This window comes from Epinephelus fuscoguttatus, linkage group LG12, assembly GCF_011397635.1.
Source record: "Epinephelus fuscoguttatus linkage group LG12, E.fuscoguttatus.final_Chr_v1".
NCBI lineage: Eukaryota > Metazoa > Chordata > Actinopteri > Perciformes > Serranidae > Epinephelus > Epinephelus fuscoguttatus.
The window spans coordinates 19,693,887-19,710,406 of NC_064763.1; the positions used below are offsets into that span (position 1 = coordinate 19,693,887).

Sequence of the window (16,520 nt, forward strand, 5' to 3'; positions counted from 1 at the left end):
AGAATTTTTTTTTTATTCAACATATTGTGACCGGAACTTGAGGGTGAAGTGCCCTTTTTCAGCCAGCAATCATTAACACTGGCAACCTTGAACACGACTGAAATTCCACATAAAATTAAACTTCCTTTAGGTTTTTCTTTAAAAAAAGAAAAAGAAAAAAAACAAACATATAGGTCATTTGCAGAAAGCAATAATTCCACTAGTACCCTGTCCTTCCTTCTGCCCAGTTGGACTTCATTATTGTAAAATATTGCTGCAGGTATCATGATTCAACTTTTTCAAATCACATTTTGCTTTAAAATTACCAGCTACTGCACATTCACCTATTTAGAGTGGCACTTCTGACCTGATTCAATTATTTCCTCCAAAGACAAATTACAGCCCCACTGCGCCATCTTGTGTTCACTCACAGACAGGACTAGACTTGACAACACATGAAAGCCTATTGCACATCTAGCTTGAGGGGGAAAAAAGCCAAACACAAAAGCCAAACATCTTTTTGGAGCGTTTTATTACTTTTTTGACAAATATATATGAAGGTTTTCCTATTAAGGAAACATTCTTTCAAAAGATACGTTTACAGCAAATTCATTCCTGCAGAGAGACAGGAAACATGAGAAATCATCAGAAGACATGATGGAACTAACCATTTCTATTTGTGCCCAGGAAAGGTAAGGGTGCAATTTAATCATTTATAATGAATTCATGACAGCGATACAGAAGTCAGTCAACGCCAATGGGACATTTTTCAACATCTGAATTATCATGATACATGTGGTGAATTATTCGTTTCGCATCAAGGCACACAAGCATTGCTTTTTTTTTGCCAAGACATTGGTCCCATTGGGCAGTACAACTGTACAAACTACAGAATAATAAAAAAACCCAAAACATAACATAGGGCTTGGTTTGCAGGATAACAACAAAAGGAAATCTCAAAGAATTTAGATCAATAATGTACACAGAAATATTGAGTTCAGAACTTGGGACCTCAATTGGGGTTGAGACACGTTAGTTCCTAAGTATGGTGATGGTGACATCTCAAACGCAATGCTCAAATCTGCTAGCCGTGAAGGAAGACCTGCAACTCTTAAAGAGGATGTAGCTCAGTGAGGGACCGCTTTTCCTGGTGTATGAACTCCTGTAAGCTTCTTTTTCCCTGCCTGAAGTTGCTCTCCCTCCTTGAAAACGGCAAGATGACTTGGAGTCTGAGGAGAGTTTCAATGTTACCAAAACTTCTTATCTGTGACGTCTTGAGCGTATCAAGCACAGTAGTTGGGAGATAGCCTGCCAGGGGATCCAACCATCGCTCCTTCCACAACCTCATCTCAGAGTGAAGAGAGACCTGATCTGGCAAGTCCTCCTTATACAGGCGGAAAACAAGACCACTAAGAATGCTGGTTTCTACTTTGGACATTGCGTAAGGCACAATCTCCAGACACCTCAAGGTATCCAGTACCTTTTCTGTGAAGAGGTCATCAATTTCTGCTATTGAGTGCTCTATAGCTTTCATGCTTACCGATTCTTTGTAAAACTCACTCAATGGCTCGAGAAGCACTGAATGCAACATTGTTACATCGAGTTTAGAAGCCAGCGTGGTGGCTTCCTCAAACCAGGCCTTGTGATGCGTGTCAATATCGCTCTTCAGTTTACTGAGGGATGCTTTCACATCAGGCAAATTATTCACAGCGAGTAACATATCTAAGGGTTTGCCCTGAAGAGACTGACTTAGCTTTTTAGTTACACTCAAGATGTTCTTCTGCACCACTGTTGATAGGATAAACTCAAAGTTTCTGATCGCATTGAAGAACTGTGATGCTTGCTGCTGGTTCGGAGTGCTTCCCTCCCCTTTCAACTCATTCAAACAGAGCATGACAGCTTCCAAAATCTCTGCCATCACCTCATGCATGTCATGACTCTTCTCCCAGTTTTTGATGAGCTTGTCTCTCAGCTCGTTGCCCTTTCCTTCATCCTGCTGGAATACGTGAATGATCATGTCTTCCAGTTTGTTCTGGCGTTCTGCATCCTCTGTGAGCCAATGTAATATTTTACCTACGAGAACTGCTCCATCAGCTGCTTCTTCAACGGGAGATGATTTAGCCAGCCAAACATTAAGAGACAAAGCAGAGCTGACAGTTCTTACAGCATGGGGGTATGTCGTAGCTATAGCTAAACTTACAGCCCTCATCTGAGCTCCTACTTCACCAACACTCAGCATGGCCTGCCCTCTACAGTACTCCATGTTCAGCCCCCATTTCTCAGACAGGGCAGTCTGAATAGCTTCTGCAAGGGCAACTGGGTCATCACCGAATGGGATGAAGGCCAGCGTTTCCTCACACTGGATGTCCTCTTTGTTTAAGTACCTGATGCACAACGGGATGTAGATCTCACCGTCAATTTCAACAGCTTGCTCAGTTATAATTGTAAAGAACTGAGAGTCCCAGAGTTCCTTGAGGATTTGTTCACGCAGCTGTGGCTCGTAGAAAGACACTGCTTTTCTTGGTCCTTGAGCTACCTCTGCTGTCACTTTACTTTCTGCAGGTTTTACTTCTCCATCAGCAGGCTTCTCTGCTACACTGGAGGAGTGTGATTCTGCTGGTGCCGCCGGTTTTACCTCCACACCTGATTTGAAAAGTAAAAATACATGTTGATTGCACACATACAAATTCACCCGCTAGCAAAATGGTTATTTTTGTCATCTCATTGTTTGAATCAAAGACACAGTGATGCTTTTATAAATCAAGTTGCCACGAATGGACTTACCACTGTCCAACCTTAGTCTTTGCAAAGTTCCCATCACCTAAAAAAATATGTGGTGCAGATTAGAATGGCTGTAAAAATCCTATAATATTTGGATACAACAGGACAAATAATCAAATATCTATCTTAAAACTATTTTAAATGTACCTGGGAAAGACATGGTCTGCTCTCTGGATCAATCTCCATACACTTCTCAATGACCTCTGGCAGTCTCTGTAGTGTTGTGCAATGAAAGAGGAGCACCACATGATCCTTTCTGCTGCCTTTGCATACAGTGTGTTTCAACAGATCCCTCATTGCATTCAGAGTGGTCTTCATCAGGTCCCACTCCATACTGACACTAGGCAGGACAGCTACAAGCCTAAGCAGTGAGGTAACAGTTGGGTGGCTCTTTGACTCAGGATGGACAAGTGTTTCAGCGATGGATGATGGAGGAGCAGCATCCTGGTATTTCTCTCTCCAGACAGCTGACCATGCATTGATTTCCTGCTCGGCTGCTTCGGGTTCAGAAAGATCTGTAAGGTAGAGGCTGAATGGCTTGTCTGTGTACTCTGACAGAATGGGCTGTGGATTGCAGGAGGGCAGTAACGACAGGACCGACAGGGCCTTCAAGTGGCTGTCTGAGAAGCAGTACTTCATTTCATCGGTGAGACTTCTGAGGAGAGGAACACTAAGGTTTTCTCTGTAATATATCTCAGGTGATTCATAGCTGTTGGCCTCCTCTGAGAAGCACACTTGCTCAGGAGCTACCTTGGTTGCTAGCTGGAATGCCTGCTCGAACCAAGTGGAGTGCAGGGTGCTCACGTTTTCTAACATTTTGTTAAGAGTCTCTATGATCGAGGGAATTTTTTCCACTTCACAGAGAATATCAGCAGGATTTCCACAGCGGAATACAGTGCTACAGTTACGAAGAGGAGCACAGGCGTTCTTCAAAATCACTAGGGTGACAATGAAATCCATATTTCTCAGAGCGGTGGAGAGAACTTGTGCATGCATTGACTTGGCACCTGTTGCACTAGAGCTAACAGCATCCAGGCAGCTGAGGATGCCCTCTAATGTGTCAGCGAGTATGTCAAAGAAGTCCTCTCTCTTTTTCCACCTTGAGCAACAGGTTTCTGGTATTTCCTCCAGGGCCTCTCTTGGCATATTCAAAAGCCCATCAACAGCCTGCGCTAGCTGTCCCTCCAGACAAGGAGATTCGTCAAAGAACAGCAGCAGGTCTTCTGTGATGTCCAACATTTTTGCTACTGAGGGGCAAGGCACACTTCCTGCCAGCCAATGGGCAAGGCCGCAAGACTCACTGGGTGTTACAACAGCGAGCGGATAACTCTTGAGGAAATCCAGAGACATTTTCTTCAGGCTTTGATAACCTGAGCCCAAGTGCATGAATGCTTGTCCACGACACTGAGACATTGGTAAGCCCCAGTCTTCAGTGAGAATCTTCGCAAGTCTAGTGGCTTGTGTCTCAACGTGACAGTTTTCATCAAATGGTAAGAAACCCATGAGCTCTACCTTTGGGGTAGATTCTCCAACATACCTGACAAAAACAGGCAGGTGGGTCTTGTCAGCAATTTTTACAGGTTTGTCTGTGATAAGTGAGAAGAACGGTGACTCCTGGATTTCCTTGAGAATGACATCTCGGATTCCATTTATCAGAAGGTTCACCATTTCATCATCACCTATAGAAGGTGTGCTTTTGCTCTCATTTCCAAACCAGTGGCAAATACTAAGCTCCTGGATGAAAAGCTCTCTGTCCTCTTCTGAGAGATCAGAGAGACTGCCATTCTTTTTCCCCAGTAGTGCAGCCAGTTTGAATACTGTCGCCAAACTCTGACGATTGTCACCTGAGTGCCCATTCTCATCTGCTGGTTTCATTTCTTGGTCCTCAATCTTGGCAGGAGATTGTTGATTTTTAAGCTCTTCAGGTTCCTCTTTGACACAATCAACTAAATATAGAGAAAAACAAACCACACAACACTGGTTAAGACAATCATTTAAATCAAGGCAAAAGCTACTTTCAATAACTTTGTATGGGCATTAGTAACTCGTTTTCTTTTGAGTTGTTAGTAAATCATATAAAACAAAAAACCATCCAACATACCTTCCATATTATTCTCAGAGTTTCTGACAAAACTTTTGGATTCCTTGTCCTGCAAATATAGCCAAGAAAATGAAAATTAGTCAGGCATTCGTATTGATAATAAAATACAGGAAATAAAATAAGAATAAACCAGAAATATAGCACAGACATTTTTTTATGAAAGAATACAACCACATACCAGACATATACCCTCCAAGGCTTGCGGAGTAACCTTCAAACACTGGGTCACCATGCGGTCCAGGTCTCTGCTGAAGTCTGTGCTCACCTGCAGCAAAGCCAAGCACGGGGACCTGTCTTTGGGATTTGTATTTCTCAGGTACTCTTGGAACTTCTTGTGGCGCATTACGACACCACAGTCCTCCAGTGCTGTGCTGGGTAGCACGGACATAATCCTCAGCAGTGCATTGATGTTACCGAAGTACTGCATGAGTGGCAGGCGCAACGTCTGAAATATTGAGCCTGGGATGGTCACAGATGCAACTTTGGTCTTCCACGTTACTCTCCAACAGCACAGCTCTGTGAAGAAGTTGTCGGCATCAGGAAGGTCACTGCTGTAGAGGGGAGGCTTTGACTTCAAGCTCTCAAACATGTAACTCACTGTGACTGAGCATGGAACTAGGGAGAGGAAGTTCAGAGCTTCTTTGTGGTCCTCTGAAAAATGATCCTTCACAGCATTGATGAGGTTATCTACTAGGGGCACACTCAAGCCATCTTTGTAAAAACCCACTGGCTTAATCATGCCGTCTCTTGGCAAAGAATTCTCAGGCACTTCAATCTGCACTCTTAGACTCTGTGCCATTGCACAGGCCTCATCGAACCAGTTCTGGTGAAACACCTTCATGTTTGTTTTCACTCGGTTCAGAGTGGCCACAATACCACTGATTTGGCAAAGTTGGGATGCGGCACTGAAGTGGTCCTTCTGGAGACCCGCGCTTAGCTCTCTGGTGAAAGAGGATGCATTCTTCAAGACCACCATAGCGATGATGAAATCAAACTCCATTACCTTGCGGAGGAGTCCCCCAGCTTGGTCAGACACAAAGGCTTTCCATCTCTGTGGGTTATTTTTGATCTTCTCCAGACATTCAACGAGGGGTTCCAGCATCTGCACAAACACCTCATAAGAATCGTGCTTCTCTTGCCAAAGGGCACAGAACTTCCCCTGTAACTCTTGAACCTTTTCATAGCTCTCTCTAAGACCAAAAGCTATCACATGGTCTAGCTGTTTTTGTAGAGTAGCGCTGCTGCCAAAAAACATCAGCACTTCTTCAAATGTATCCAGGGCTCTCTTAACAGCAGGCACTGGGATGGATTTTGACCACCATGTGTTGAAAGAGTAGGAAGAGCAGTGTGTGCTTATAGCGAGAGGATGAGTCTCCTGGACTTTGCAGGCAAAGGCTTTCAGCTTGTAGGAAACATCACCAGAGCCGAGGTATGCTTGACCTCTGCAGTTATTTAAATCAAGACTCCACTCAACTGTTACTATTTCATGGAGACGCTGTATCATGGCATCACAGTCAAGATCTGCCTCAAGAAAACCCATCAACTCCAATCGCATGACATCAAAACTGTCCACAAACCTCAGGAAGAGGGGAAGATAGTCTTTCTCCCCCAACTTCACAACACGGTCGATGAACAAGGAAAAGAATGAAGTCCCCACTTCCATGAGGATTCCCTCCCTGACAGCGTTTTCGCACACAGTGAGAACTTCTTTCATTTCAGACTTGGTCACATACTCGACCTCTCCTTCGTGAGCAAGAGCTTCATTGTTTTGCCTGCTTTGAGTGCTGTATGCAGCCGTCACTGCAGCCTGCAGAGCAGATTTAAGAGCTTCTCTATCAGTCTCCGCACACTTCATCTCCACAAGCCTTTCAGCATCCATCTCTAGGTTTATGTACTGTAACTCTTCTTCAGTGTCCTTTTCAGCATGGTTCCCATGGGATGCCACTGAAATGAGAGGTGAGAGTGGTCTTGAAAATCAAAGGCATTAGTAAATCAGCAAATGTGCATATTCAAGATTGTAGTTAAACAAAAATTTTCATTTTGCCCCAGTTACTTCAACTGAACTAATTTAATCCCAAAACATCTTTTTAAATGTAGCCATTATTGTGTGTACTACCCATATATTTGTCTACAGCTCTATTTCCAGATCAACATTTCCTTAAATTGGCATATTATGTGATAGAATAGCTGTGCCATTAACCAAAAATGTGGCATGCTGAAATGGTAAATAAATAATTTCAAAGCCATCTCACCTTGCGGAGGCTTCTCCTTTGTGTCATCATCCTGAAATAAACATTCACATAGTTTAATGTAATTTCAGCAAGAACAGTTGTTTGATCACAAAAGAGGGCAATGAAATTTCAACATTGCTCTGCTAATGAGAACCTACTAACCGTTTGAAGCAGTTGCAGGATGTCTGGATGCTTCTGGGTATATGACTCCACCATTTGTTCCACATTGAAATGCACATCTTGGTTCACGTAGACATATGCCATGCTGCATTTTCTTTGGTCCTCTGGCGTGGCTCTCAGGTATGAGTGGCACCGCTCAAGTACCATATGGTACTGACCATACACATCTGCTTCTGCATTTACACACGGAACAGTACCCAACACCCGCAGCAGGCTCTGCACATTTGGGTAAAACCCAATATCTGGAATCTTGAGCGTGGCAAACACTGTGGTAGGTAGGATTCTGCGCTTGCTCGCATGCCTCCACTTCACTTCCCAACAACCAAGCTCTTCGTAGAACGTGTCAGGCCTGGCAAGGTTGTTCAAGTTGGCGTCTGCTACTTTGTCCCTGCGAATGCTGAAATTGTGGTCAGCCATGTAAGATGGCACTAACGAAAGCCATCGGAGAATCCTTACCATCTCTGTGCTGAACACTCTCTTCACCTCTGCGACAAGATACTGCAAGATAGGCCGGCTCAGAGTCTCTCTGTAAAAGTCCTCCAGTGGTATTTCATTTGTGTCTCCTTGGTCCATCTCTGGTTTAGTGACCTCCACTCCCAACTTCTTTGCTCTGCCAACTGCATCTGAAAACCATTTCCTGTGGAATATTGCGAGCTCCTGTTGGTATTTGCTTACCAGCTTTAAGGCATTGGAAATTGTGTACTGCAACGTACTGCTGATGCTAATTATTCCCCTGAGACTCGAGTTGAGTATGCTCACACAACAGAGGGTGTTCTTCAGAACAACAAGTGTGATGATGAAGTTGAAATTCTTCAGTACTGGCTTGAGCTTGGCCATCTGTTCAGCAGTATCTTCATCTACCTTTGAAATCATCTCATTGATGCAGTTCAGGAATGGCTCCAGAATGTCCAACATGGTCTGGAAGGCATCAGTACCATATTCCCAATTCTCGCTGACTGCTGCTTTGATCCTGTCCACTTCCCCTTTTACGTGCCCATATGTCATCTGGATCTTTCCCTCCAATCTTTTCCACAGCTCTGGTGTTCTCCTGAGTAACGAGGCCACCTCCTCTACAGTGTTGGCAACATTCTGAATGGAGGGCACAGGCATGCAGCGAATAATCCATATGTTGAAGGCATATGGGTCACTTGGTGACAGGACTACTTGTGGGAACTCCTGCAGAATCCTGGAGGTAAGGTCTCGCATTTTCTGACACATGCTTCCTGTAACCAAATACGTCAGTCCTCTGCAGTGCTCCATCCTCAGCCCCCACTTGTTTCGCAGCTCTGAGAGAAGCATGTAAAACAGATTCTCTGCATCCATGTCGCATGGCAAGAACCCAATGAGGTGCTTCTGTGGGAACCCGTCTACTGTGACAGACCTGATGAAAACTGGGATCTGCTCCTTTCCCTCTATACTTGTCACATCCTGAAGCAGAATGGAGAAGAATCGCGCCAGTCTGAGGCTGTTTTGGATCTCCTCACGCATGAGGTCTTCGCTAAACTGGAGGATTTCTTTCTTGTCAATTTTCTCCACACAGATACGATTGAGAGCCTGCTGTCCCCTCGCGCCTCCGATGGGCTCATCAGTGTTGATGTTTGCACCGTTTATGCTGAATCCAGTCAGTGCCAGGATTTCCTTGAAATAGACTTTCAGAGTCTCTTTTGCTTTAGAGTTGGCTACATCCTCTTGGGTTTGGTTCTCTTTTTGCAGTTCAGGTGCTGCACTGTTCTCGCCAGATACTTCTGTCCTCTCCTCAGTCACTTCTGTTGTTGCTGTGTTTTCTGATGAGAAAGAGGAAAAACCTGAGTAAAAGCCTGAGATCATTTTAATAGCTGCTAATTGAATCAGTGGATAATAATTTACAGCAGTGACTATTACAATCTCACAGACTAAACCTCAAGGGGCTTAAATGAGACAATTTTCCAAGAATGAAGTGAACTAGTTACTGTACCTTTTGTTTTCTTCACAGACGTGGGGTCCTCTTCAGACTAGGTAAATGGAAAGGATAATTCAAGGTTTGCATTCTAGTGTCTTAATGTGTCATAGAAAATGTTCAGAAGACAAATGTTAAAGATTGAATATAACACTTACAGGATCTCTAGCTCGTTTCCTGTTGCAGGTTGATTGATTATTCACAGGCATTGTTGAGTCAAATATTGTTGGAACAGCATCTTCCCTTAAGACACAACTGGAAGCGCTCTGAAAAACAATAAGCAGAGGATCCCACTTTTATCCTAATCCTCAATATTCTATAGCCCCATTTCCACCAAGTAGTACGGTGTGGTACAGTTCAGTACGGATTTTTTCCATTTCCACTGTGAAAAGTTATGGATGGTATCAATGAAACGTTCTGTACCGTCCCCACTTTTGGTCCCCCCCCCGTTGGGGTACCTAGCACACAGATCTGGTACTAAAAGGTGGAGCTGTGAACACTGCAGTCTGTTGATTGGTCAATAGAGGACGGTCACTCTGCTCAGGGCTGAGTTGTGGCTGGTTTTGAACTGTGAGAGTTTTATCAGTAGACTGTAACTATAGATTGAACGGATGTTTTGCTGCGTCTCGCAGCAGCTGGAGTCGGAGTAAAAATAACTTGGGCCGACTCTGGCAACTTTTAAGATGGAACATTAACTTGTAATGTTACTCAAGGCATGAATTGACGACATGAATCCATCAACACACCTTCAATTTCACTGTAACAACTATGACCATTGCTTTAGCTCTTTATGACATTTTAAATACCCCATCGAGAGAGACTCTCATTGCAGCCAGTTTTATTTTGTTCTGAAAATGTCGGCATGCAACCTCGTTCCGTGGACGATAAACAAGGTGCAGACTTCCATCTCTTTGCGGTGAAGGGTTACTTCTGGCTCCAAAGGTACCGTACCTAAAGTGTTTGGTGGAAATGGGGCTTATGTGAAGCAGGGAATTCCCCACTGACTAGTCAACACAATATCATATGGAGCTTAAGAAATCTAACTAAATATACAGCAGCACTGAGTACACAAATGTTGAATAACAAAACCTTTACTAACTCTGAGGATTTGTGCAGCTATAAAATAAAAAAGACTTTCAATGACCCCCATTTTTGCACTGACAAACTGTCTAATAAACCAAAGGGTTTCAGTAGCCGTTTAAAAAAGAAAGTTTGTAACATTTTTAAAACCCAATCACATTAGTAATGTAGCACTAAAAACCACCAACTTGTGTTACTACTACTACTACTAATAATTATAATAAAATTAATTTGATATAGCACCTTTCACACATATGAAATTCACAAAGTGCCTCACAAAATACAATCAAGCAATCAAACAATAATAATCAATAAAAACAAAGGCAATATAACAAATAAAACAAAGCAACAAAAAGAAAGTAAACCATAGGGCAAATACAGGCTACTGAGGCCTCAGGCAGAAACATACCAGGGAACAAGCACGAGACAATTTAGGGTGGGACAAAGGCCATTTTGAAAAGATGGGTCTTCAGTTGTTTTTTAAGTTACTAAAGAGGCCACAGACCGTAAACCTAATGGACGAGAGTTCATGTGTTGGAGCCACTTCTTCAAAGGCATGAGCACCTATGTTTTGAGTCTGGAGCAGGGGAGAGCCAGTAGATCATTGTCAGTAGACTTAAGGGACCTACCGATGATACATGGATGGAGGAGGTCACTGATGTATTCAGGTGCCTGACCCTGGAGGCACCGAGTTACATGTGACGCCACTGCATTACACTAATCGAATGCACAAATGAGTTTCTAATATTCTTAACACCTATGGTTTTTGACACTGTAAGCTTCAAAGACAGGAATCATTACTGTTGCTTTAAAATGCACTAGACTGTTTAGGTGTACCTAACAAACAGGTAATCCAGGTTTACATACAGTTGTGAAAAAGCATATTAAGTGTTATTAGCCTGCAGTATTTGCTTACTTAGAACAGCACTAGTCTGGCTCTAATAACAAAAAAATAGGTCAAAATTACAATTATAATTATTATTATTATTATTATTATTATTGAAACATTTACAAAAAGGTTATTGGCAACAGATTTGATTCTTACCTGACGACAGATCACAGAGGGCTCAAAGTGCTTTGCACAAAGTCTGTACAGCTTATGCAACTGTTCAGGAGGTTCTGATGCCAAATCTTGGCGGTGACAGTTGTTCAGCCATTGTTTGCATCTGAAAAAACAGCAGGATAAGGCATAAGTTGTTGTCGGGGTCACAGCCATAGACTCAATAATTAAACCAAGCATTAGGCAAAAAATTTGCACAAGAATGTTCTGTGTTCTAAATGTGCTAAATAATGACCTGACGAACAGATATGAGCTCTCAAAGGCTGATGAAACAGTCTGCTTTAATTAAGACACTGTTCATTGTGATGTAACAGCCTAACATGGGTGAGCATGGCGAATCTTTGCATTACTAAAATGTCACCATAGCAGCAGGTCTGAACTGTACCCTATAAACAACTGATAGGACTGCTTGAGCTAGGGCTTGTAAGGTTATAAAATATTGAAGGACCAAGAACTTCAACAGAAAAAAACAGCTACAGTATTCATTCAATGACATTTCATCTTATTTCAGAGAGTTCAACATGCTTACTGAGCGAAAAACATTTTTTTTTTGTTATCACATTTGTCTGCATGCTAGGGCTGCAACTAACGATTATTTTCATTGTCGACTAATCTGTCGATTATTTCTTCGATTAGTCGAAGTTTAATTTAATCATTAATCATTTTATCGAAAAATGTGTTAAAATGTTGAAGAATGATGGTCTGTCTCTCCCAAACCCCAAAATGATGTCATCTAATGTCTTGTTTCATACTCACGCCAAAGGATTTTAGTTTATCGTCATGGGAGAGTGTGTAAAGCTGCCAATATCTGAATGTAAGAAGCTGCAATAAGAGTATTTTGGGGGACTTTTATAGCACTTTTCTATGAAAAATGACTCAGACTGATCAGTCGACTACTAAAATAGTCACCGATTATTTTAATAGTCAATTAGTCGACTAATCTTTGCAGCCCTACTGCATACATTATATTACTGCATTGGTCCAAACCACTGTATCGGACCTGCAGTCTGTTTCTTTATAAAATCTTTGTCTCAGTCATCTACGTAATAGGATGAGGTTACATCACATATTATTCTTGTAACTCTTGTACTCTTTATGAATTTTGTTTGAATGTTTTTGAAGACTGTAAAAGAAAAAATACTGAAAAAGAAAAGTGAAATAAGTCATGTGACCCATTAGCATGCCTGTGAGTGCTCGTGTGATCCTGTTGAGCAAGCCTGAAGAAGCCATGGGCGAAACGCTTTGTTCGCTCTTAATAAAATCACAGCAATTCAGTTCGGTGCGCAGTGGTTTATGTTCACGATTTTATCTTAGATGTTCCTGCAGCCGACCGACACCTGATCGTTGAGACTGGCTGTGCAGAGGGAGTTCTGTTAACTCACGAACTCCCTTTACTAAATGTGCAAATTGCTATGTGGAGATACTAGTTCAAATACATTTTTAGACTAACATTTATAGACAACTGTGTTTGTGAGAGATGCGTCTGATGTTTGCTGCACATGCATTAAGGCTGCACGATATGAAAAAGAAAAAAATATATATTGTACTTTGATTATTTTACAGATACTGCAATTGCCTTGCATTTTTCTGGGGAATGGTAATTTCATTTATTTATCTTTTAATTAAAAAATTATAAAAATGATGATGGTGGTGTGATTTTTGCTAGAGTCTGTATCAAACAAGCACGTTCCCTTGCATCCAGGGTTGGAAATTAATCTATTGTAATCTATTGAGTGTCTGGTAAAGTTTGGAGTCCACCAGACACAGTGGCAGGTGGACAAAAAGTTAATTTCCAACCCTGCTTACATCTGGAATATCATTTGAAGGCCGGGGCCTGTTTAGGGTTGGCTTGTGGAACGAGCTGCGTGATGAGTTGAAACAAAGCACATACATAAACCAATTAAAAACACTTTACAAAAAAACAAAAAAACAAAAACAAAAAAAAAACAACCATATTTGTGGCAGATATATAGATAAGGAAAGGTTGTGTTAGGGGAGTGCATATTTTTTGTAACGCTGGATGGTACTTGAACTGTAAATAAACTGGGTTTATTACTTATTTATTAACAAGGTGGTAGATAGATTGGGGATTGTTGTTTATTATTTAAATATTAAATTGGGAATTCATGCATTCATTCATCTCTGCAGCACCACAATCATCTGTTCATCTCAATTAATCTATTATGGTAACTGTGACACATTAAAAAATAGCACCTCCTGCAGTTTGGATATTGCATTTGGCCATATTACAATTCTGATAATATTTGAATTAACTGTGCAGCGCTGAGCATGACCACATCACACATGATAAAGAGGTGATATCTGCAACAATAACATGGATTTGATTTATACAATTCTGCTTTAATTAGCTGCATCTGTAACAAAACACTGCCTCAGTGCTGGCGCTAATAAAACAGGTACCAAGTTGTGACATATTGCTAAAAAGCCTTCACCACTTCACAAGCTCTTTGCTCTCATAACACAAATTCCTCCTCTCCCTCTCAGCTGATTTTATTGATGCATGCACAGAATGAGGCTGGATGGATTTGCCCACCAGCAAATGAGATTTACCTCTCTAAATTTAACACAATATCAGGCTGGTGACAGATTATAAACGAGCACAGGGTGCAAAAGGAGAGGAAGAGAAAAAAATCATTGCAGGGACTGGACGTGAAATATTCTGGTGATCTATAAGTCTTGGCTGGGAGGTTTGCATTTCGTGAGCTGTGATGCAGCAAGCTCAACTGCAGCTGCCAATCAATCACCGTCCTTAAATTACTTGTGTTGCATAGATTTTTATGCAACACAGCACTCCTATGGTTGCACAATAGCACCGGAATCTAAGAGTGAACAGAGCCAGTGAGGAGGTCTGATAAAGGGGGCGCTAGACTGCTATTTATTCATAGGGACATCACCTGTTAAAACTACGTTAATATTAGTTTCCATTGATATCCAGTATGCTGTGCTGCAACCTGACTCCACTGTATAAACGCAATTTTGTACGCAAAAGCAACAATAACGCAAAGTCAGCTCTATAAATAGGAGGTGTTTTTATTTTGCTAAGCTAACATCAGTTTTCCTACTAATGTTACCGCACTGTGGAGACGGTAGGTGTCGTGTATACCGATGGCGATTTAAATTACAGCACAAAAAGTTTTAAACTATGGTTTCTGTCGGTTTGAGACACACCTGAACACAAAGACAAACGGACACCAGCTAATATCATGAGTCAGTGTCGGTCTCCGAGGCTGAATGAGTGAGCGGAGTCTGTTTCACACGGACTTTTCTTTCAAGAGTAACGTTAGTCTGCGCCATTTTCGACAGAGTTGTGTCACTGTTAGCCAACATGATGTTAAGCTAACGCCAGTGCTAACAGTGGATAGCTAACACATTCATTCTGCATGCTCACTGGCTCGTTTTTTTACACCCACATCTCAATGAAATAAGCACAACTCTTACCGCTCCGGGTCCAAGGGGAAGCTGAAGAGTGGAGGGGAGTTTTCGGATCCCCCTTGCTGGTAATCACAGTTCGCTGCGGCGCAGCAGTCAGTCATTTTGGACTGCAATGATGCTAGCTAGCAAGTTAGCTAGCTTAGCTGGCGGTTGCAAGCTGGCAAGCCTACTGTGAGCAAACCTGCAGGAGAGTCTACAGAGTCATGCCTCGGGCGAAATCTGCAACCGACACAGTTGGGTTTCAATGTTGTTCTCGCTTAACGTCTGTTTGGTGAACTAAGAACCCACTAATTCCATGCTTTTAAAAGTTGATGTTGCGTGGTGAGCCAAGAGTCGCCGAAAGCGTGTTATCCCATCAACCAGGAACTGGACCGTGCAGTGCAACACGTTGACCAGCAGAGGGCAGGATGGCACCGTCGGCTCCGGCCAAAGAGTTTCATTGTCAAGATAAAACACTTCCTGATTCATTGTAACCGCCCTGTGTCGACTGGTTTGTGCTAATTCCTTTTAAAATTTAGCGATATGCACCATCCAGGCATCAACTAATGTACTTGTTAGCATATCTGACAATTAATTATTGTGTCAGTGTGACGAAACAGATGGATATAGTACTTTATTGACCCCAATTTAGGACATTCTTTTGTTACACCAACAGATTAAAATTTAAAGCAGTAAACAAACAGCAATACTCATACCACTCTTGACAGAAAAATGCAACAACAAATAGAAAAAAGATAAATACACTCGCCAGCCACTTTATTAGGTACACCTTGTTAGTACCAGGTTGGACCCCTTTTGCCTTTAGAACTAGCCTTAATTCTTCATGGCATAGATTCAACAAGGTGCTGGAAATATTCCTCAGAGATTTTGGTCCATATTGACATGATAGCATCACACAGTTGCTGCAGATTTGTCGGCTGCACATCCATGATGAGAATCTCCTGTTCCACCACATCCCAAAGGTGCTCTATTGGACTGAGATCTCGTGACTGTGGAGGCCATTGGAGTACAGTGAACTCATTGTCATGTTCAAGAAACCAGTTTGAGATGATTTGAGCTTTGTGACATGGTGCGTTATCCTGCTGGAAGTAGCCATCAGAAGATGGGTACACTGTGGTCATAAAGGGATGGACACAGTCAGCAACAATACTCAGGTAGGCTGTGGTGTTTAAACCATGCTCAGTTGGTACTAAGAAAATCTCCCCCACACCATTACACCACCAGCAGCAGCCCGAACTGTTGATACAAGGCAGGATGGATCCATGCTTTCATGTTGTTGACACCAGATTCTGACCCTACCATCTGAATGTGGCAGCAGAAATCCAGACTCATCAGACCAGGCAACGTTTTTCCAATCTTCTATTGTCCAGTTTTGGTGAGCCTGTGTGAACTGTAGCCTCAGTTTCCTGTTGTTAGCTGACAGGAGTGGCACCTGGTGTGGTCTCCTGCTGCTGTAGCCCATCTGCTTCAAGGTTGGACGTGTTGTTGGTTCAGAGATGGTCTTCTGCAGACCTTGGTTGTAACCAGTGGTTATTTGAGTTACTGTTGCCTTTCTATCATCTTGAACCAGTCTGGCCATTCTCCTCTGACCTCTGGCATCAACAAGCCATTTTGGCTCATTGGATATTGTCTTTTTTTTCGGACCATCATCTGTGAATTCTAGAGATGGTTGTATGTGAAAATCCCAGTAGATCAGGGGAACAAGATGTGCAAAATTTC

The 16,520-nt window shown here is 42.3% G+C and overlaps 1 protein-coding gene across 1 annotated transcript; it reads right to left on the reverse strand.

The window, feature by feature from the left end:
- Window positions 1–494: 494 nt before the first annotated feature.
- Window positions 495–15,192, reverse strand: si:dkey-250d21.1 (uncharacterized). Its single transcript, XM_049593129.1, has 11 exons — window positions 14,808–15,192; window positions 11,334–11,454; window positions 9,367–9,474; window positions 9,227–9,263; window positions 7,255–9,056; window positions 7,114–7,144; window positions 5,040–6,805; window positions 4,862–4,910; window positions 2,908–4,706; window positions 2,764–2,800; window positions 495–2,622 (listed from the first exon to the last, which is right to left on the reverse strand). Exons 1-11 carry the CDS (start codon window positions 14,900–14,902, stop codon window positions 1,091–1,093), a joined length of 7,377 nt encoding a protein of 2,458 aa, XP_049449086.1. The 5' UTR covers window positions 14,903–15,192; the 3' UTR covers window positions 495–1,090.
- Window positions 15,193–16,520: the final 1,328 nt, after the last annotated feature.